The 23837-nt window shown below is 44.9% G+C and overlaps 2 protein-coding genes across 3 annotated transcripts; one reads left to right on the top strand and one right to left on the bottom strand.

Annotated features, from left to right (window-relative positions):
* Positions 1-500: 500 nt before the first annotated feature.
* Positions 501-13826, bottom strand: LOC121571792 (DNA-binding protein RFX5). 2 transcript variants are annotated; one of them, XM_041883482.1, is made up of 10 exons: positions 13776-13826; positions 8508-8657; positions 8285-8318; positions 8102-8184; positions 3620-3745; positions 3338-3454; positions 2949-3027; positions 2632-2830; positions 2418-2512; positions 501-2280 (listed from the first exon to the last, which is right to left on the bottom strand). In XM_041883482.1, exons 2-10 carry the CDS (start codon positions 8615-8617, stop codon positions 1273-1275), a joined length of 1851 nt encoding a protein of 616 aa, XP_041739416.1. In that variant the 5' UTR covers positions 8618-8657; positions 13776-13826; the 3' UTR covers positions 501-1272. The 2 variants fall into 2 exon arrangements, with proteins under 2 accessions (XP_041739416.1, XP_041739417.1); XM_041883483.2 differs by lacking the exon at positions 13776-13826 and adding an exon at positions 8945-9387.
* A 749-nt stretch (positions 13827-14575) lies between these two features.
* On the top strand, positions 14576-22342 carry LOC121571793 (proteasome subunit beta type-4-like). The gene is made up of 7 exons (XM_041883484.1): positions 14576-14724; positions 15411-15617; positions 20690-20836; positions 21125-21206; positions 21600-21716; positions 21848-21936; positions 22178-22342. The coding sequence occupies exons 1-7, from the start codon at positions 14609-14611 to the stop codon at positions 22188-22190; spliced, it is 771 nt and encodes a 256-aa protein (XP_041739418.1). The 5' UTR covers positions 14576-14608; the 3' UTR covers positions 22191-22342.
* Positions 22343-23837: the final 1495 nt, after the last annotated feature.

The following is a 23837-nucleotide window of genomic DNA, read 5'->3' as shown; positions in this document are numbered from 1 at the left end:
GTCATCTACGCTAAGTCGCTAACAGGAAGTGCTGTAATATTGGAATTACGCCCAGGTAAGTGCTCGCTTTGCGTCACACTCCAGTTTAGGGGGTTAGGGGAAGGGGGGCAAACTCACAATCTTGTCACACAATTTTTTAGAACAGACCCAGTTCCGATGCTTGCCAGGGGCATCATTTAAATGTAGCTCCACCAGCAGTGAGTCATGCCTTCTCCTTTCTTAAGGCGTCAGCATGCTTCAGTTCAGCTGGCGCCTAGCCAAACCGAAAGAGTGTGCTTGTATACTCCCTTAAAATACCTTTGCCTGAGACGCCGTAGCCAGTATACACTTCCTCAAAATAGACAGAATTAATCAAAGATAACTCAAGAAATCTGTCATTAGTTTTGACGTTTTGCCGAGGAGATCTTAGTCGCGCAATTTTACATCTAACTAAGATGTTTGGTGCAGTATTTCTCAATTAAATAATGTGTATGAAAACGAGTCGTCTCTCGTTAAATGACAACAAATACTTTATTGAAAAATCCCGACTGTTGACCAATCACTGATAAAGGGCTGTGGACTTCGGCTACCGACTTCCGCTTGCCTCTAGAAATGTCTTAGTGTGCCCGAACAGCCGAAAAAAACCTTACCGAAGTCCAAAATGAACAAAAAACGTCACAAAATGCCATCATAAAATATGCACAAACTCTTCCAAACTGTTTCGTCTGGAAAGCATGCGGACGCCTTTACTCTGGAAGTCTATTTGAAAGCACAACTACAAACATCAACATAACACAACCAAAGATATAAAAAGGAACGCTTTGAGGGGAGTTCCTCTCAGGGAGAGTAGCACTTAGAACCTCGTATGGTCCGAACCCGTAAATACCCCCTCCTCATCATCAGAACTACAAGAAATCCGATCTCAGGAGTACGGAGCCGCCTTTATCTATCGCTTCGCTCACAATTACAAAGAAAAACATGCAGTTAGCGTCACAGCAAAGAGTTATCAATGGCTCTTTTTACATTGTCAATTGCAAGGGCTAATGGAAGGTCAACATGGGTTAGTAGTGGTTTGGCTTCATCGATCCTTCTTGGCTCTCTGCGCCGCCAATCTCGGATTTCCACCAATCGGTAAGATGGGAGAGGGACTGTGTGGAGCAAGATGAAGCTTGCTACCTGGAAGAAGATGAATGGGGGATTGGGGGTGGTTATCCTCACCCTGAGGATAGTATAACGTCGCTTAGTGCTCCCTAGTCTCAGTGACAAGGAGGGTGAGGCTCGGGACTGGGAGGGCTAGGGTCTTTCAACCTTAGAGCTGTCATCGGGCGCGGGGTGGCCCTCCGAGCTACCCTGGGCGGTGGGGGTCGGCAGATCGTCCGAAGGCTCCATGGGGGTGAGGGTGATCTCCACCTCACCTCGACCCTCCAGCAAAGTGGGCAGGGGCAGGCGGTGGTGGGGGGTAGACTGGGAGTTGTTGTTGTTCTTGGTGGTGGGTGGTCTCGGGGCCCTCTGGATGACCTCTACCATGGCCCTGCTCATGTCCCAGTTTGCGTGGCTGGTCCCTGGCAGCAGCAGCAGGGGCCGTGGTTCAGACTCGAGCACCACGCCCCGGTGCTCTGGGTCGCCAGTGTCCGCTACCGAATGCACGGCCTGCTGGTCCTGGAACACGACCTCCACCACCTGGGAGGAGGAGGAGGAAGAGCAAGCTTTCTGGATCACCCCTCCGGTGAGGGACTTCATGATAGGGGCTTGGTTGACCGAGGGTAGGGGCGGAGGGGGCGGTTGCGGTTGCGGAGGGGCGGTGTCCTCTGGCCGTGGCTTCCTGGGTCGTCCTCGTTTCCGTTTGGCCGGCGTGCCTCCCAGCCTGGGGCCCCCGCTGGCTGCAGCCGGAGCCTCGAGGGCCCGTTTGGTCACGGCACGGGCCCTCTGCACCACAGACGTTGGTACCACAGGCGCCATGGTAACCGGCGGGGCTTTTTCCCTATCGGGGTAGGATAGGCTGACGCTCTGGGGGAGGATCATGACGGGGAGAGCGCCCCCTTGCTGCTGGGGCAGGGCAGTCATGGTGATGACCTTTACGCCGCCTGCGTCTTTGGGTGCCAGCGAAGGGGGCGAGGAGCGCACCGAAAGCTGGGACTTTTCCGGGACAGAGCTGCGAGGCAGGATTCGGGGCAGGTGCTTCATCAGAGCCTCCACCTGCAGGTCACGACCCCCCGGGCGTACTGACTCCGCCCCTTTGGTTGGCTTGTCACTGGACTGCAGTTTCCCTGGTGACGACTGATCCCCAACTTCTTTATCCCTCTGAGAGAAACAACATTGTGTTACCTAAAGTCTATATGAGTAGATATGGCTCATTATTACTATTATTATTACAACTTCGAGAAGTATGTTTATGTACTTTGCATTTAGTCTTTGAAAGGGTATTGTTGATGCGCTACCTTAGCTTCAGAGCTGCTCCCTTCCGTCTCCGGCCCACCTCCTTTTGATGGTACTGGGTTCTTCTTGATCACCTTGTGGGGCTTTGCAGGACCTCCTGTGAGACACAGAGAAAAATGACAGATGGTTACAAGAAATTCCAACCATAAGATGGTTGCAGATGGTATTGGAGATGACTGAACACAGTGTGATGGAGATGAGGACACTGAGACTCACCTGTCATCACGGCAGAAGTGACGAGTTCAGCCTGGCTGCAGCGCGGGTTGACGATGTGCTCCTGCACAAGAAAACGGGCGATCTCGACCACTGTGTCAAAGGAACGCTTGAGGATCTTCTGGGCCCAATCACAGATGAGCTCACAAGCCGCCTCCGTCACCTCTTGCTTGTAGGTCTGCACCAGCTCCGTCAGCTCCGACTTCATGGAAGAAGAGTCTTAATCACCATTGACAGTCATTTTTGCACTTAACTATAGCAAAAGCAATAGTTATGTCCTATCATATAACCAGGAAGTGCAGTTGGCTAGTCATACATACTGGGTCGTTTTTCAGGTCCAGGTTTGGCAACAGTGGCATGTTTAGCACCGTCTTCCTGCGGATTCCACTATAACAATACGTGTCAGCGAAGGAGTTAAGGATGAACTGTAAACAGAAAGGGGAACCTCACCCTCTCCACTTATCAATAGGTTATGGTAATACTTGTTTGATCCTTTGTACTCGGTGGCATCATTCTATCCACATTTCCCACATTGTTCAACAATATAAAAATAGGATGCAAATAAGATGCATTGAAGTATAGGTGAATCCCTGAATGCTTGAATACTAAATTTGCAGGTGTCAATGCAGTTGCGGCAAGTTAAAGTAAAATTGTGTTCAAATACTTAAAGGGCCTCCCAAAACAACCTCCTGACAGACTGAAAGGATATTTGGACTGTCCCCTGCCACCGAGCCTCCGGGCTTTGATGTTGGGGAAGATGTCACGGATGATCTTCCCAAAGTTGGCAGCACTCAGAGGCCGGTGCTGCAGGTTTTCACAGTATCTCCTGGGGGATTAAGGGGCAAGAGATCATAACATTAGCTGGGTCGTTTTCATTAGGGCACACCGTAGCAAAGCGAAAATAGTATTTCTTATTGATGTCCAGGTATTCCGGGTTCACAAGTACATTTCTAATTCACTGTTACAGCTGTGCCTCATTACAATAACTTACTTGTATGTCTCGTAGACGTCTTGCTTTGGCAGGCAGGTGTCTGCGTGTTCCTCCAGGTGGCTGCGGATCCAGTTGCAGGTGTGCAGCTGGTCAGCTGTGTTGAAGGAACTGGGGTCACTGCTGCTGCTGCTCAGGACAAATGCAACATGCAACAATTTCAAAGATTTTACTGAGTTACAGTTCATATAAGGAAATCAGTCAATTTAAATAAATTCATTAGGCCCTAATTTATGGATTTCACATGACTGGGAATACAGACATGCATCGGTTGGTCACAGATACCTTCAAAAAAAAGGTAGGGGCGTGGATCAGAAACCAGTCAGTATCTGATGTGACCACCATTTGCCTCATGCAGCGCGACACATCTCCTTTACATAGAGTTAATCAGGCTGTTGATTGTGGCCTGTGGAATGTTGTCCCACTCCTCTTCAATGCCTGTGAGAAGTTGCTGGATATTGGCGGGAACTGGAACACGCTGTCGTACACGTCGATCCAGAGCATCCTGAACATGCTCAGTGGGTGACATGTCTGGTGAGTATGCAGGCCATGGAAGAACTGGAACATCTTTAGCTTCCAGGAATTGTGTACAGATCCTTGCGACATTGGGCCGTGCATTATCATGCTGAAACATGAGGTGATGGCGGCAGATGAATGGCACGACAATGGGCCTCAGGATCTCGTCATGGTATCTCTGTGCATTCAAATTGTCATTGATAAAATGCAATTGTGTTAGTTGTCCGTAGATTATGCCTGCCCATACCATAACCCCACCGCCACCACGGGCACTCTGTTCACAATGTTGACATCAGCAAACCTTTCGCCCACACGACGCCATACACGCTGTCTGCCATCTGCCCGTGAAGAGCACACTTCTCCAGCGTGCCAGTGGCCATCAAAGGTGAGCATTTGCCCACTGAAGTCGGTTACGACACCGAACAGCAGTCAGGTCAAGAACCTGGTAAGGACGACGAGCACGCAGATGAGCTTCCCTGAGATGGTTTCTGACAGTTTGTTCAGATATTCTTCAGTTGTGCAAACCCACAGTTTTATCAGCTGTCCGGGTTGCTGGTCTCAGACAAGGTCCTGGGCTGGCATGATTACACGTGATCTGCAGTTGTGATGCCGGTTGGACATACTGCCAAATTCTCTAAAATGCCGTTGGAGGCGGCTTATGGTAGAGAAATTAACATTCAATTCTCTGGCAACAGCTCTGGTGGACATCCCTGCAGTCAGCATGCCAATTGCACGCTCCCTCAAAACCTGAGACATCTGTGGCATTGTGGGATCTTTTATTTCAGCTCATGAAACATGGGACCAACACTTTACATGTCGCGTTTATATTTTTGTTCAGTGTAGTTAAGGCAGTGAACATATATATTTTTTTAAGAAGATATGCACATCCCAAACCTCTCAACTGGTGCTGAGCCCCAACAATGAAAACAAATAATAATATGAAAAGCCAGCACACGGTTCATGTTGCTTCTGTTTTATTCCTGCTCAAACATACAATGCGGCACTGGCAATAACAAACAATGTGCACTCACATTTTGGCAAGCACCAAAATAACAATCACACAATTTCAATCATTGTGTTAGAACTATTTTTAACCGATTTATAAACTATAAACTAAATAATTAAGAGTTTATAAACTACTTATAGCAGCATTTATAAATATTTTTAAGTGTTACTGGGGAAGAAGTCAATATGTGACTGGGTCACTGGTTGTCAAACAGATGTAGTACATCTCTGACCTTTGTTGAGCTTTGTATGCTCCTTGAGGTTCTGTGTGTACATGTTGACAATAACACCCTTGAAAACGTGGACCTCTTCCCTTACCTTGGCAGTGTTCTCTCCTCCAAAGCTGACATCGATGCAGAAATACACCACCGCCTAAGTTGTGCCAGTGGGGCCATTGCCAGACTGAGAAAAATATTTTGGGGAATTTGGAGATGTGTGCATGTTCGAGACACATAGATCTAAATGGTCTGCTGAAATCTGTTGATCTGCGCAGACCTGTGCAGAATCTCTGCATCTCAAAAGCACACATTTACACCCAGATCAAAACTCCTTCTCTACAAACCTTAAACCACCAGTAGGTAGGTACAGTAGTAGGTAGGTACAGTACACCCCCTCTGGATGGACCACTGCTTCAATGCTTGCTTGCATGACACCTAATGCATATCTAACGGACTGAATGGAAATAAAACAAATAGAGGAAGGCCATCCACGGTGGGGCTGCACAACATGAAAAAGACCTCAACCATGCCACTGAGGACAAGTGGCAACTGTCACGATCGTCAGGAACAGATGAGGACCAAGGCGCAGCGTTGCAGGCAAACATACTCTTTATTAGCGTCAAACGACCAAAACAACAAAACGATATCGTGACAGTTCACGGTCTAACACAAACCGACTGGAAACAAAATCCCACAAACACGAATGAAAAACAGCCTGTTTAAATATGGCTCCCAATCAGAGACAACCAGCAACACCTGACACTCGTTGCCTCTGATTGGGAGCCACTCTGGCCAACATAGAAATAGCACCCATAGAAACAAAACACATAGACTTACACACCCTGGCTCAACATATAGAGTCCCCAGAGCCAGGGTGTGACAGTACCCCCCCCCCAAAGGCGCGGACTGCGACCGCGCCTGAACATCAACAAACCAGGGAAGGGCTGGGTGGGCATTCCTCCTTGGCGGCGGATCCGGCTCCGGACCTGATCCCCACTCCCTCTCCAACCCCCCAAAGTACCCCTGGTCCGGTCTGGCCCCGCTGACCGGAGCTGGACTGCACACTGGTGGAGCGGATTGCTCTAGCTCCGGCGTGAAGCAGCTGACCGGTTCCGGACCAGGCACCGGTGGAACAGGCACGGGCCGTGCCGGACTGACGACGCACACCACTGGCTCGGTGCGGGGAGCAGGAACAGGCTGGGCCGGGCTGGCGACGCGCCCCATAGGCTCGGTGCGGGGAGCAGGAACAGGCCGGACCGGACTGGCGACGCACACCACTGGCTTGGTGTGGGGAACAGGCACGGGCCGTGCCGGACTGACGACGCACACCACTGGCTTGGTGTGGGGAACGGGCACGGGCCGTGCCGGACTGACGACGCACACCACTGGCTTGGTGTGGGGAGCAGGAGCGGGCCGGACCGGGCTGGCGACGCACACCACTGGCTTGGTGTGGGGAACAGGCACGGGCCGTGCCGGACTGACGACGCACACCACTGGCTTGGCGTGGAGAACGGGCACGGGCCGTGCCGGACTGACGACGCACACCACTGGCTTGGTGTGGGGAGCAGGAGTGGGCCGGACCGGGCTGGCGACGCGCACCATAGGCTCGGTGCGGGGAGCAGGAACAGGCCGGGCCGGGCTGGCGACGCGCACCATAGGCTCGGTGCGGGGAGCAGGAACAGGCCGGACCGGGCTGGCGACGCGCACCACAGGCTCGATGCGAGGAACAGGAACAGGCCGGACCGTACTGGGGACACACATCACTGGCCCTATGCAGGGATCAGGAACGGGCCGGACCGGACTGGTAACACACACCAGTACCTCTCGCCGTGCCTCCACACTTTCCCTCTCCTCTGTGACCAGTGGCCCCCTTAACCTGGCGGCCTCCCTTGCACACCCGCTGGACCGCTCCATCGCGGCCTCCTGCTGCCCCGTCGTCCACGGCGTGAGCCCCCCCCTAAAAATGTTCTGGGGGTCTCTCCTCCCCGTGGGCCAGGCCTCTATAGTTCTCGCCCAACTCTCGCTCTTCTGCCTCCAACTCCAGCCATTCTGCTCTTCATTAGGCTTGACCCAGTCGAGACTCTTCCTCCACTGTTCCCAAGTCCACCCTCTCTGCTCTTCACTCGGCTTGACCCAGTCGAGGCTGCCACGGAGATCTGCTAGGGATTTCCCTGGCGATAGCTCCTCGACTCGCTGCTTGGTCCAGTTCTGGTGGGATTTTCTGTCACGATCGTCAGGAACAGATGAGGACCAAGGCGCAGCGTTGCAGGCAAACATACTCTTTATTAGCATCAAACGACCAAAACAACAAAACGATATCGTGACAGTTCACGGTCTAACACAAACCGACTGGAAACAAAATCCCACAAACACGAATGAAAAACAGCCTGTTTAAATATGGCTCCCAATCAGAGACAACCAGCAACACCTGACACTCGTTGCCTCTGATTGGGAGCCACTCTGGCCAACATAGAAATAGCACCCATAGAAACAAAACACATAGACTTACACACCCTGGCTCAACATATAGAGTCCCCAGAGCCAGGGTGTGACAGCAACAATGAAAGGAGAGGCTAAACATCAACCACTATCAACCACTACCACCACATCCACTGGCCTCTTCAGTGGGATTTGTGGGTCATAATTCAGCCTCTTCAGTCATCTGAAGAGCCACAAATATGTCCCACCAGGAGGACAATCATACAGTGCCAGACCCAGAATGATTGCTGATGATAATGATGCTCACCTTTTCTCCCCTGAACTGGGGCCAGAAGGCAGCTGGAGGTAAAGGTAGAGTTTGTCGTTGTCAGAGAAGCGCTGCACATCTTGCTGTGGGTAGGCGAGACATAGGAGCAAATCTGGGTCTTAAACCATTCATAGACAAGGCAATTCATACACAATGCAATAGCAAAGATGTATTGGCACTCACCAGGATAACGTCCACTTTGCCCTGTACATTCTTACTGCGAAAAGAAACAACAATTACAGTTAGACACAAACACATTTCTGAAGACTTTCTAATGACACTGATGGATAAGGTGTATGAGATAAATGGCAGGTAATGTTGGAGAGGGTGCTGATACTACACAATACTTGATTGTCCATTTTGATGATTTAAGCAGTGGCTTTGTGGACAGAGGGGTGGGACTTACGAGATGTTGCTCTTTAGTTTCTGCAGCAGGAGGCTAGGCTCTGTGTCTCCCTCTCCTGAGTCCAGCCCCTCCCGCTTGGAGGGGTCCGCCTTCAACCTGTCCTCCGTCATTGTTTGCTCACACAGCGGTGGCAAACGCACCCTGAGGCCTCTGAAATTAGGAGAGGGTAAATGTGATAAAACTGTTCTAAGCACTGTGGCATTTGGCTGGGGGCTGTCATTTTACATTTTAAAAGTAACTTTTAGTTTTTGTTGAGAATGGAAAATATATCCCTCCACGTCCAATAAAGCTGGTTATTGGACATGCACAATGTTAGTGATTTTTCATCTGATAATCGGCCCAAGAACACAAGAAGAAGCCTTCTTTTTATTCCAATTAAATCAAAATGGAAACTGACAATACCAGCTTTTTAGGAAGGTAACACCTGAGGAACATACCTGACTATGATGATGGTGGTACTGATATGAGTTGTCAGGGGTTGTCAGGGTTCAATTTAGCTGACTAAACTCAATTCCATGGTGAAGGATTTTCTTATAAACTCCACCAACGGAGTGGAGCAGAGACAAGGCTTTGTGGAATTCAGCTCCGACTACATGCCCAAGGTCAATAAAAAATAAAATTAAAAAAAGATTATGCAACTCTTCAATTTACCTATGTGTATCCTCTGTAGTTGTGTGCCTTTCTTTGTTTGCTTTGTTAGGTTCTGACAAACAGTGAAAAACTAACGGACAACCAGTCAAAGCTAAAACCAAGTTTATTCACCCACTGGTTCAAACAGCTGAAAAGACAAAGACATGTTTACACAGGCCCATATATTTATACCCTCTTTTTAGGCAGTCTCCTCCTTGCACATCTGGACAGCCAATACATCTCTGTTGCTAGGCAGGAACTCAAGTGGCGACTGTTCCTTCTCACTTCATCTGACCTGACCTCGGCCCGCATTCCTCACTCCTCTCTAACTCATGGCTATCCTACCTTATCAGTGACTGAAACCAGACTGTTGCCCTTCTCCTCTCCATAGGATACATGAGATTTAACAATAACATGTTCTGACAGAATGTAAACTTTCTGCACTCCTCTTTCTCACTCAGTAGATTTCCATACACCCAGTTCTAATATGGTAACATATTTCAAGTTAGAACCCAACAGCTTAAATCCATACTTTTTCAATAAACTTTAGTCAAATACAACCACTGACTGTTTGTTCATTGCTGTTGCTCTAAGAGGGCTCATGTGCCAATTGAATCTCAACAAGGAAACAGTCAGTGGTTTTTGATTAACGTTTATTGAAAAAGTATGAATTTCAGAAAACAAAGAAAGGCACGCAATTACAGAGGAAAAACATAGGTACAAGGTAAGGGTTTCGTAATTTAAATGTTTTGAAGTATTAACCTTGGGCGAATCGATGTAGTCAGAGATTAATTCCACAAAGCCTGTTCTCTGCTCCACTCCGTTGGTGGAGTTCATCAGAAACTTCCTTCACCCTGGGGTTGTCAGCCAGGTTCAATTATAAGATTGAATGCAATGCAATGATGTAGGTAGGGTGTCCAATCAAAAACGCATATTCTGACCAATGGGTAAAATAATATGTTAATAGTGTAGATAATGCTCTAAGAAAATGTATGCACTCACTAAACTGTAAGTCGCTCTGGATAAGAGCGTCTGCTAAATGACTAAAAATGTACAATTTAAAATGTAAAACCAATGGGCCCAAACTTCATGTCTATCATAATCCGTTCAAATGTTATTGGAGTTTTTACCCTTTTAGGATGGCCAGAATTAGGGTGACGAAATCAATGGAGGATTCTGTGCAATAATTACATGAGGTAAGATGGATATCGATTTTGAGACATGACGTAGTATTTTCATATTTTAGTATACACTTTTCATATTAATTCGAAAACAAGCGTATCTCTGTACAAGCGTCTCTCTGTGAAATGTCAACAGAGCACTGAGCGTATACCAAGCTTTTTATTTTCAAAATCCTTTTACATTTAATTCAGCTTGTGTCATGCTAATTTTGTGACCCGCGGAAACAACTTTGAAGACGACAAGCACAAAATGTAAAATCCTCAAAAGTTGTTACGAGAAACCTGCCCCGCTATGTCAACAGAGCTCTGTGCTTATTATCGGATGTATTAGCTTACGAAATCCGACTTTTTGGAGACAATGTTAATGATATGTTAGAGAAAGACCGCACTAAACGCTTCAGAACATGAATAATCATATTTATTTTGGTCAAATGCATTAAGGAAGTTAAACTTCGTCACTAATTGCATTTTCACCTAGTGGGTGGACAACCTAAATCAGGGCCGAATTTGGCCTGTGGCTGATTTTATTTGGCCCTCAAAGTTTTTTTAGCAAAAAAACATTTTATTTTTATTATTGGACATAAAAGACTGTAAAAACACCAACAAACCAGCTCTAAGTTATTTAAATTTTGGAAATCTGTTCCAAAGTATTCCCACGCATAATAGAGAGATATTTATTGTATTTTTATTTCACCTTTATTTAACCAGGTAAGCCAGTTGAGAACAAGTTCTCATTTACAACTGCGACCTGGAGCAAAGCAGTGCGGAAAAAACAACAACACAGAGTTACATATGGAATAAACAAAAACAAAACGTACAGTCAATAACACAATAGAAAATCTATATACAGTGTGCAAATGTAGTAAGTTATGGAGGTAAGGCAATAAATAGGCCATAGTGCAAAATAATTACAATTTAGTTTTAACACTGGAGTGATAGATGTGCAGAAGAGGATGTGCAAATAGAGATACTGGGGTGCAAATGAGCAAAATAAATAACAATGTAAATAACAATATGGGGATGAGGTAGTTGGGTGGGCTAATTACAGATGGGCTGTGTACAGGTGCAGTGATCAGTAAGCTGCTCTGACAACTGATGCTTAAAGTTAGTGAGGGAGATAAGTGTCTCCAGCTTCAGAGATTTTTGCAGTTCGTACCAGTCATTTGCAGCAGAGAACTGGAAGGAATGGAATGATATACAGTGGGGTCCGAAAGTATTGACACCCTTGAAAAAAATAAGTAATAATGACTGTATAAAATAAAGAATTCAAATACTGAGCTTTATACTAATACAATTGCTCAGAGAAAGAGATTTTGTTGAACAAGTAATACTTTTTTTCTCAAAAAGTTAGGGGTCAAAATGATTGACACGCCTAAAGATTCTTATAAATAAAGTAGTCAAAAGTTTAGTATTTTGTCCCATATTCATAGCACGCAATGACTACATCAAGCTTGTGACTACAAACTTGTTGGGTGCATTTGTACTTCGTTTTGGTTGTTTCAGATTATTTTGTGCCCAATGTAAATGAATGGTAAAGAATGTAGTGTCATTTTGGAGTCACTTTATTGTAAATAAGAACAGAATATGTTTCTAAACACTTCTACATTAACCTAATGTGGATGCTACCAGGATTACGGATAATCCTGAATGAATAGTGAATAATGATGAGTGAGAGAGTTACAGAGGGTCAAAGATCACACCCCCAAGACATGCTAACCTCTCCTATTATTGGTAATGGTGAAAGGTTAGCATGTCTTGGGCTGGGGGTATGATCTTTGACCCTCTGTAACTTTCTCACTCATCCTTATTCACGATTAATTCAGGATTTTTTAATGATGAATAGTACTGCAAAAGTTAAATAGTCGATTTTTTTTGTGTCAATATATTCAATGTCCTATCAATATTAGCATTTTTAAAATTTGATTTTTTTATGATAAAGTCTGGTGTGTACTGTATAGCCAATGTGGGGTTCTATTTTCTTACAACTAGATGTGATGCCTAGCTTAGAAAGAATACATTAATGATTAAACATAATAGGTTTGTGCTGTACTGATATAGATTGTTTAACATAACAAGCTGTGATTAATGTGAGGAACCGTTAGGCTGAGACAGACGTGTGACTCACATACACACAGCCTCTTTGTTAAACCGCTCAAGGACATGTGTTCTGCTACAAAGAAGGACAAACTATGTCTGAGGTTGCTGGGTCGAGACAAGTTGTAAAGATAACGACTAATGCCCGGCAACAGTGAAGCGCCAAGGGGCTGGGACCAGCCTGTGCGCCAACGATAGGTTGGGTAGGTCTAAACCACACCCAGCCTCTACTCTGACAGGCCCAGCAGGGAGCGGGAACTATCTCTGTCAGAGTATTTAAAGAAGAACTTATAACAATGGCTCAGTTCTCTGTCTGCCCTGCGTGGTTTTTCAGTGAGCCCGTATATAGGAACATCATATTTACCATTCAAGTGTTTGCATTAATTAAAATACTAGTCTATTTTAGAAGACGTGTATTGACCTCTTTTTGTTCCTATACCAGATTTGAATTGACGCAACTTGACACCAAGCTCAAGTACAGTGAAGCGTGCAACAGCTACAAGGCTGTCACCAAAATAGAAAATAAATCAGTCAATTGAACAGCCAGGGACACTCCCACTACGGCACTATCAGTGTCTGGAATAATAAATGGGAGTAAAACATGCACGATGCTGTCTGCATTTCCAAAACATGACAATATGGCGATTAAGTAGGATAATTAAAACAGAAGTGTTCCTTAATATAAAGCGTGATAGGCATAATGCAATGGCGCATTGAGCAATGACAGAGTGCAGCCGCTGTGAAACTGGCTCATCCGGCTGCCACTACAGTTGCACGGTGCCGAAATACTATGAGGCATGGTTTTGGAGTACCACTACCAGCCATGACGGGTCTTTTTCTCACTAGCGTTGCAAGCTACTCGCTTCCCCTACTTAGCTAGCTAGCAACTTTAATAATTTGAGACCGTTAACAATGGCTTTTTCATGTCACGGCGTATACCATTCTATGGTAATGCACTTGCAATTTGCATACTTCCCGCTTTCTGGGTTTATCGACACAACATGTTTCAATTCACTGTGGCTAGCTAGCCATCTGGCTAGCCACACACTGGTTGTCAGTTTCTGGGAATAGAAATGCACATATAACAAAGCTAATTCGACAGGCATTCAACACTTGTAGATTCACTGAATGCTGTTATTTAATCTTAGCAAGTGACTACCGTTAGCTTGATAGCTAGCTAGCTGGGCTAGCTTTAAATGCTAACATTAGCAAGCAATGAAACACCATTTGAAACATGAATTGTAACAGAATTCAAACTTTTTCAACAATATATCAAAGTAATGTTTAAATTGCGCATACTATTCTGTGATATATATGATAAAACGCATTTAAGTATTTATTTTATAAAAGAAAAAGAAAGTACCTGAGCCAAAGCTACAGCAAAAATCCCCTTTCCGATTTTTTTGTGATTGGACAACTATGTTATGTCTGCCTGACTACAAAGCAAACGTCAATTCCAATTGGTGGATTGTTCTAATTCTACTCAGATACCAAGTGTAACTTAAATTCTATTGGTTCAATTGCTTTATTTTCTTGCTAAAGATTATTCTGATAGGAGGCGTTATGACTGGTCTGCCCAGTAACTGAGCTGATGTATCGTCTGGGAAAATTCTGCCTAGTGACAGAAATTTGATTGGTTTACCCATATGGGAATATTTTCTTTACTTTTGGGGCGGATTTACATTATGCATAGATCTAGAATCAGTTTACTACTCATCTATCTTAACGTCGCTACTAAACACTGGAAACGTAAAACTGACCTTGTATCAGCATCTAGTGCAATTTAACTCCACTCTGTTTCTACTCCTTTCATTTGGACTAAATCATCGAAAATGTATAATAAAACTAACACAGCTATTGTTGAGTTTCTTGTTATATTGGTTATGCTGCTGGTGAACGTTTACATGTGGTTATAAATAAGATATGTAATTTTGGCCTTTTGGTCCTCTGTAGCTCAATTGGTAGAGCATGGCGCTTGTAACGCCAGGGTAGTGGGTTCAATCCCCGCGACCACCCATACGTAAAAATGTATGCACACATGACTGTAAGTCGCTTTGGATAAAAGCGTCTGCTAAATGGCATATTATATTATTATATTATATTGTTAGAATTGTCTGCCTCCTGTATCCCACAATTCCATCTTAATTGCAGCAGAACACAAAACAAGCTTTGTCGTCACATCCGGAAATTTTCAACATGGATCCAAGCGGTTTGAAGCTCAATTTCTGGGAGAATGGACCAAAACCCGGACAATTTTATTCATTTCCAGGCAGCGGTTTAACCCCAGGATGCGGACCTATCAAACACACGCTGTAAGTAAATAATTTTGAATCATTTTGAGTGATTTGAGTGGAGATCCCTAATAATGTCCTCACTTTCGATTTCCTCGGTACGCTGCAGTGCTGTATCATCATGGTGGAGCAAGCTGATGTAGCTACGCTAGTTAATTATGTTAGCTACACTAGCTCACGGACTACTGCACTGTTATTTAGTTGGGCTACTAGCTAGCTATCTAACTAAACTTAATCTGCTCTCGCGCTTTGTAATTCTATTTCCAACAAATTGACTGATGACGTGATAAGTTTCCCAACTATGCCTCGCTAGTTATCTACCTAATCATATTGCGCTTATGGTAGTTCATGCTAGTATGACATGGCAGTTAGGGAGTTAGGGAGTTAGCTAAGAAAACTCACCATAATAAAATATACTTTTGAATTTTTATTTATTTATTTTATTTCACCTTTATTTAACCAGGTAAACCAGTTGAGAACAAGTTCTCATTTACAACTGCGACCTGGCCAAGATAAAGCAAAGCAAAGCTATGAATCATAGAAGCATATTATTTAACTAATCCTACTCCCGGCATAATTTCATTATATATACATGAGTCTAATTGGACGTTCAGCATTCATCTCTCTGTATTACATTTGTAGTGTAACGTTAGCTAATAAGACTTACCCATGACAAACTTTCACATTTTTCCCACCCTGAACTCAAGAAACCCCATGGTGACGGGAACATCAGTGCTGGGAGTGAAGTTTACAGGTGGCGTCATCATCGCAGCTGACATGCTAGGCTCCTATGGTTCCCTGGCACGGTTCCGTAACATCTCTCGACTCATGAAAGTGAACGACAGCACCATCCTGGGCGCCTCGGGCGACTACGCAGACTACCAGTACATGAAGCAGATCATCGAACAGATGGTGTAAGTTTGAGGTTTCTTTCAGAAAAAACTCAGATATGCTGTCTTGTTCCTTGATGGTGAATATTTCCATTCACAATCATGGACCAAGGCACATATATAGCAAATAGACAAGCAGGCACATACACAGCAATCACAGTAGTTCATAGTATATGTAATGGCGATTCCCTATGAAAAGCCACTGGCACAGGAGAGAGCCGTCCATAATAAATCCACAAGAATCAGCTTTTCAAACGTTAACCATTTTGGGTGAAGTTTCCATTTATTGCACATATGAAATATAAATAGCTCCAATACACATATTCCTATACAAAATGTGCAGAGTGACGCATTCTATAAGCTGTATCTGTGATACGGTAAGAACTGTATGCCCTCTCACCTGTGCTTCCTACAGTGCATTCGAAAAGTATTCAGACCCCTTGACTTTTCCCACATTTTTTTTACCGTTACAGCCTTATTCTAAAATGGATGAAATCGTTTTTTGTCCTCAATCTACACACAATATTTTAACATTTACATTTACGTCATTTAGCATACGCTCTTTTTTTTTGGGGGGGGGGGATTACTTTATCCTATCCCAGGTATTCCTTAAAGAGGTGGGGTTTCAAATGTCTCCGGAAGGTGGTGAGTGACTCGTCACCCCGCTCCTCCGCTGTCCTGGCGTCGTGAGGGAGCTTGTTCCACCATTGGGGTGCCAGAGCAGCGAACAGTTTTGACTGGGCTGAGCGGGAACTATGCTTCCGCAGAGGTAGGGGAGCCAGCAGGCCAGAGGTGGATGAACGCGGTGCCCTCGTTTGGGTGTAGGGACTGATCAGAGCCTGAAGGTACGGAGGTGCCGTTCCCCTCACAGCTCCGTGAGGCAAGCACCATGGACTTGTAGCAGATGCGAGCTTCAACTGGAAGCCAGTGGAGTGTGCGGAGGAGCGGGGTGACGTGAGAGAACTTGGGAAGGTTGAACACCAGACGGGCTGCGGCATTCTGGATGAGTTGTAGGGGTTTAATGGCACAGGCAGGGAGCCCAGCCAACAGCGAGTTGCAGTAATCCAGACGGGAGATGACAAGTGCCTGGATTAGGACCTGTGCCGCTTCCTGTGTAAGGCAGGGTTGTACTCTTTGAATGTTGTAGAGCATGAACCTACAGGATCGGGTCACCGCCTTGATGTTAGCGGAGAACGACAGGGTGTTGTCTAGGGTCACGCCAAGGCTCTTCGCACTCTGGGAGGAGGACACAACGGAGTTGTCAACCGTGATGGCGAGATCATGGAACGGGCAGTCCTTCCCCGGGAGGAAGAGCAGCTCCGTCTTGCCGAGGTTCAGCTTGAGGTGGTGATCTGTCATCCATACTGATATGTCTGCCAGACATGCAGAGATGCGATTCGCCACCTGGCTATCAGAAGGGGGAAAGGAAAAGATTAGTTGTGTGTCGTCAGCGTAGCAATGATAGGAGAGGCCATGTGAGGATATGACAGAGCCAAGTGACTTGGTGTATAGCGAGAATAGGAGAGGGCCTAGAACTGAGCCCTGGGGGACACCAGTGCTGAGAGCACGTGGTGCGGAGACAGCTTCTCGCCACGCCACTTGGTAGGAGCGACCGGTCAGGTAGGACGCAATCCAAGAGTGAGCCGCGCCGGAGATGCCCAGCTCGGAGAGGGTGGAGAGGAGGATCTGATGGTTCACAGTATCAAAGGCAGCAGACAGGTCTAGAAGGACAAGAGCAGAGGAGAGAGAGTTAGCTTTAGCAGTGCGGAGAGCCTCTGTGACACAGAGAAGAGCAGTCTCAGTTGAATGACCAGTCTTGAAACCTGACTGGTTTGGATCAAGAAGGTAATTCTGAGAGAGATAGCAAGAGAGTTGGCTAAAGACGGCACGCTCAATCGTTTTGGAGTACCCCATAATGACAAAGCAAAAACAGGTTTTTAGACTGAAACCCCCCCTGGAAATATCACATTTACATAAGTATTCAGACCCTTTACTCAATACTTTGTTGAAGCACCTTTGGCAGTGATTACAGCCGAGTCTTCTTGGGTATGACGCTACAAGCTTGGCAAACCTGTATTTTGGGAGTTTCTCCCATTCTTCTCTGCAGATTCTCTCAAGCGCTGTCAGGTTGGATGGGGAGTGTCGCTGCAAAGCTATTTTAATCTCTCCAGAGATGTTCGATCGGGTTCAAGTCCGGGCTCTGGCTTGGCTGTGTGCTTAGGGTCATTGTCCTGTTGAAAGGTAAACCTTTGCCCCAGTCTGAGGTCCTGAGCCCTCTGGAGCAGGTTTTTATCAAGGATCTCTCTGTACTTTGCTCTGTTCATCTTACCCCCGATCCTGACTAGTCTCCCAGTCCCTGCCCCCGAAAAACATCCCCACAGCATGATGCTGCCACCACCTCTGTTTTTATAGAAAGCTCAACATTTGAGCTGTCATTAAGTAGTAGAAAAGATGGTAAATATGGAATAGTTTGTGATATTAAAATGAAGAGCACAGGGCAGATCATCTTCCAGAATAATTTTACCCTTGGGAATTCCTACATCCTATGGAAGAAGGTGCTCTGAGTGTCATTAGAGCAGAGAGTACAGTTGGGTGATGGTTTGGCATTGATTTGATATAATTTCCAGGGAGTAAAATAAATTCTGTGAACAAAATTAATGTTAATCATTTGGTGAATCGGATTTCTGGAAGATGGAGCTATATTGTGCCAGATTGTTTTCCAATTGAGATTGTTTTTTACACAATCTGTCAATTGAAAGCGGCTTGGATGAGGTATTTACTAGAAGGGAATACATTTCAGATGCGAGACCTCTTTTTCCAAGCATTACCTTATGAAAGGGATGAAGGTTAAGCTTAGTTTCCCAAGGTACCCCATGAGCACTCACAGTGCAGTTGGAAAGTATTCAGACCCCTTGACTTTTTCCAAATTGTTACGTTACAGCCTTATTCTAAAATGGATTAAAAATAAAAAAGAATATGCGAAAACTGGTTTTTAGAAATGTTTGCAAATGTATTCCATTGATCATCCTTAAGATGTTTCTATAACTTGATTGGAGTCCACCTGTGGTAAATTCAATTGATTGGACATGATTTGGAAAGGCACACACGTCTATATAAGGTCCCACAGTTGACAGTGCACGTCAGAGCAAAAACCAAGCCATGAGGTCGAAGGAATTGTCCGTAGAGCTCAGAGACAGGATTGTGTCGAGGCACAGATCTGGGGAAGGGTACCAAAAAATGTCTGCAGCATTGAAGGTCCCCAAGAACACAGTGGCCTCAATCATTCTTAAATGGAAGAAGTTTGGAACCACCATGACTCTTCCTAGAGCTGGCTGCCCGGCCAAACTGAGCATTCGGGGGAGAAGGGCCTTCGTCAGGGATGTGACCAAGAACCCGATTGTCTCTGACAGAGCTCCAGAGTTCCTACGATGAAGCATGGTTGTGGCAGCATCATGCTGTGGGGATGTTTTTCAGCGGCAGGGACTGGGAGATTAGTCAGGATCGAGGGAAAGATGAACGGAGCAAATTACAGCGAGATCCTTGATGAAAACCTGCTCCAGAGCGCTCAGGACCTCCCACTGGGGTGATGGTTCACCTTCCAACAGGAAAACGACCCTAAGCACACAGCAAAGACAACACGGGAGTGTCTTCGGGACAAGTCTTTGAATGTCCTTGAGTGGCCCAGCCAGAGCCCGGACTTGAACCCGATATAACATCTCTGGAGAGACCTGAAAATAGCTGTGCAGCGACGCTCCCCATCCAACCTGACAGAACTTGAGAGGATCTGCAAAGAAGAATGGGAGAAACTCCCCAAATACAGGTGTGCCAAACATGTAGCGTCATACCAAGACTTGAGGCTGTAATCTCTGCCAAAGGTGCTTCAACAAAGTACTGAGTGAAGGGTCTGAATACTTAAGTAAATGTAATATTTTTATACATTTGCAAAAAACTCTAAAAACCTTTGTTTTGTCCTTATGGGGTATTGTGTGTAGATTGAGGGAAAAAACAATTTAATCAATTTTAGAATAAGGCTGTAACGTAACAAAGTGGAAAAAGTCAAGGGGTCTGAATACTTTCCGAATGCACTGTAGACAAATGTAATTGTAAGTAGAAAAGAACAAGGTGCCAGGCAGGTTGTGCTTTGGTTGGATGTCTTGTAATGCGTGGAGACCGTCATCCCAAACATTTCTGACTTTATGTGCACTCCATTGTCATGCCATAGGGGAAACGAGATAGGGTGCCCTCCCACCTGGAGACCAAAATAATGGAAAATTGGCAATTGGAGGTACCAGTTGGAGTTGGGTTTGATTCCACAAATGTTTTAAGCCAGACGCCAAACTGAAATGGCATGAAAAATAATAGGGCCAAATCATAATTTAGATTGTTTCAGAGAAACATTGGAATAAATTAGGTCTTGTAATCTGTGCAGGTCAACATGAAGCTTGCTTGTCATGACAAGCAAGCTTCTGGATTTAGCCAAGTAGCAAGCGAATGACCAAGAGTACCACTGGAGGTTTGGGAGGCTTTTTCCACCTAAGTTCTTTTGTCTCTGTAATATGGAGAGTTTTTAAAATAGTTTTTTTGTTCCTCCAGATACATTTGGAGATAAAGGAGTACATTTTCTTCCAATAGCCATCAGGTGGTGCTACAGGGAGCATTGAACATAACAAACATATTAATGAAAAGATGTTCAACCACTGAAATGTGCAATTGAAATGAATAGATAGATGTAGTCCATCTGTTTCTACATCATTTAAAGTCTGTTAAAATTATTCAGTACAATATTTAGCAAGGAGGGATACATTCGGACACCCAGATATAAAACATTCCGGACCACTGGGATATTTAAAGGAATAGACGACTCTGGTCTATTGTTCAGTGGTAGTAATGCAGACTTCCCCTAACTGATCTTGTATCGTGCAATTTTTCTAAAAGCATTGAAGATATCTAAAAGGTGGGGAAGAGACTGAGAAACATTCTGGAGGGGTCGCTTTGTATGAAAGGTTTCTGGCATCATTTCCTTCACTTTGGTGCTGAAACCTTTGCTTGGTTATCTCCCTGAGGACCACGAGTGATCAGATCTGTTTGTGTCCCAGGATCGATGAGGAGCTCCTAGGTGACGGTCACAGCTACAGCCCCAAAGCCATCCACTCCTGGTTGACGCGGGTAATGTACAACCGCCGCAGCAAGATGAACCCACTGTGGAACACTGTGGTCATCGGTGGATTTTACAACGGCGAGAGGTGGGCTGAGTTTTCAACATCCTTTAACTAGTCATTTTTTGTCCTTATCAGAGGTCATGCCAAGAGGTGGAACTCTTGAAATTGCTTAGAAATGTGGGCGTGCCCGTTGCCATATTAAATAGAATATTTAAACCATGACCCTGGTTAGTTTTTGCCTTTAACAAACCTCCTACCCTGGTCTCGATGTTAACATCAAACTGACTTGGGATCTGCAGATATAAATACACATTGTAGCTAGCTACACCAAAATAAATGCATAACTTGACATCAACTTGTATTTTTCTCTAGCTTCCTGGGCTATGTGGACAAGCTGGGTGTGGCCTATGAGGCACCTACAGTGGCGACAGGGTTTGGCGCTTACCTGGCACAGGTGAGAGGCCAAATGAGCTAATGAACACGAGGGAACTGCTACTGGGTGGCAGTAATGACTTCTATACATTTCATGGTTTATAATTTATCTTTAGCAATTGAAAGATAAGATGCCATAGTTTCTATTCGCAAGATTGGCTAAAGTTGTAATTCCTTTTCCAAGTTGTAGAGCTGAGCTACACTAGTTCATATTGAAGTAGTGGCAACCCCTTCTGGGACAAGACATTGTATGAATATAATTGGAAGTAATCTGTACTGCATGATGCGTCTGCATCAAATTCAGATGTTACCTCATGTTGATACTGTATGTAAAAATGGATGTTCGAGTTCTACACGGACCCTTGCAGTATGTCTGGGTTTGTTGACTGTAAGGTTATTCTTTGTGTCCATGCAGCCCCTGATGAGGGAGGTGGTGGAGAACAAGGTGGAGATCACCAAGGATGAGGCCCGGGCTCTGATTGACCGCTGCCTCAAAGTGCTGTACTATCGCGACGCTCGCTCTTACAACAGGGTGAGTCGTTAAGTCTCGGAACTGTCCTGAATTTTTTTGCTGTTATTTTCAACAGCACATTGGGAATGTCAATGTTTCTATTTTGAAGCTACCAGTCTCGTAGCTATTTGTGACACTGTTTCTGTTTATAGCATGAAATTGCCATTGTGACAAAAGAAGGCGTGGAGATTACTGGCCCCATGTCCTGTGAGACCAACTGGGAAATTGCCCACATGGTCAGGTAGGTTATAGCCACATGACTGTCTAGTCAGAAGTGTCCATCAAGTTGGTATTATGTTTAGTGTAGTAAACTTAGTTTATCACTTGAGGAAAATTCTGTTTAAAGTTGTCATTTCTTTGTCCTAAATTGATTAAAGCATTTCATTGAGCAGATACATTGTAGAGCTTGTGGAATATTTCACACAGGATGTGCCTCTCTAATTAATATGATAATGTGATAAGAATGACATTTTCTTTTGCAGTGGGTTTGAATGAGGACGATGTTGGCGATTCAGGACTACGTTAAGCCACACTATTGGTCTGTTCCATTACATTCTAAAATGTTACCACTTTGATAGGACTGCTATGTAACAAATTTAGTTTCCCCCCCCCTTTGTAATATGAAAAATAAATGTAAAACATCTGAATGGGTGAGTTATTTAAACTTGAATGACAGTCAGGCTTAAAATAAATCTGAAGTTCTGAGATTATATTCATATACTGTAATTGGAAAGGTCCACACACAAGCAGAGCAGAGGGCAAACATTCTTGGGAAGAAATGACACCTAAGCACTTGTAGACTTTTGTAATACTCACATTTATCCACATCAAAGTGGTAAAAGAGGACCCTGTGTCAAGAGCAAATCCTGTCTGCTTCCATGTTAAGCACAAATTATTTTCGGTTCAACCATACAGAACTGCACCGGACTATGCTGTTAATACCACAAAGGAAATCCCACCATTAAAGCAGAGTTGACACTTTATTTCATATTTAAAAATAGTGAATTGTTCAGGTGAAGAAAAATAAACCAAGAGGTAGGGTGGAATCCAAGAGAAGGCAGTTGGTAAGGCATGATCTGAGATTTCCTGTGAACGGCGTGGTTGGTTTTCTTGAGGTAATTTCTCATTAGACGTGATTACATTAAAGGCTAGATCGCTTTCAGTACATAAACAGAAATAGGGAAATTGAAACAATGGCCAAATGATAAGGGATGGGCTACATCTGTCTTTGCTAAATCCATCACAGCTTTATAAATGAACAGTAGATTAGAAGATATGGCAGAGCTCTGGCACCATTTCTACATGCACATACAGTCGTACATTTAAGTGAGTTAACAGAATATCAAACAATCCCTACTAGAAGTGACATTCTGATCTCTAAGCCTAGGAATGACCGTTTCAATCAATTCTTAAGAAATTAGAGTACAAGTTATTTACAAAGCCTTTAGTCTAGTGCTGACAGGAAGGGACCATTTAATTGCATAAGACAGGTTGTGTTAGTCATATTTAATGGTTGAACCTTATAGGGTTACACGTAAGACAAACATAGAAAGACATACAGCAGCTTGTCATAGAAAATGTACAAAAACACATTTGAATGTTCCACCCACAGAACAGCAAAAGTTACCTCACCTTCCGAAGTGAAAGGAACAAACAGGTGCACAGTTTAACGGGGGTCCGGTAAAGTCTCCAGAGCTATCCCATCTCTGCTTCAAATGTCACAATTCCCTTGGTTTGAAAGTGTCAATAGATACAAGTCCGTAGTCTGTGGTGTCAGTCAAAAAAAAAAAAGATCAATCCGTTTCCTCAAAACCGTGGAAAGACTCCAGATCGCTGTCCTTCTCAAACACCTGTTTGAGTGCTTGCGGGTTGGGTGGCGGCGAGGGCAAGGTGTCTGAAACCACCCCTTTGTCCTCTGGCTCCACTTTCATTAGCACTTCAGCGCTCTTCATCGACCTTGCCGGAGAAAGCGCGACCAGAGCCTCGGTCAGGCTCTGCACCAGTTCTGCAGGGCCTTCCTCTCCTTCCTCCTGTGGCGGTGTGCTGACCATCATGAAGGACTGCTGGAGGATCTGAGGCTGCGTGACCAAGCATGAGACCACGTCACCCAGACATTCCACCAGCATTAGGGCCAGGTCAGCT

This window comes from Coregonus clupeaformis, chromosome 8, assembly GCF_020615455.1.
Source record: "Coregonus clupeaformis isolate EN_2021a chromosome 8, ASM2061545v1, whole genome shotgun sequence".
Lineage (NCBI taxonomy): Eukaryota > Metazoa > Chordata > Actinopteri > Salmoniformes > Salmonidae > Coregonus > Coregonus clupeaformis.
The sequence above is the reverse complement of the archived record's forward strand: the minus strand, read 5'-3'. Positions and strand labels throughout refer to the sequence as shown.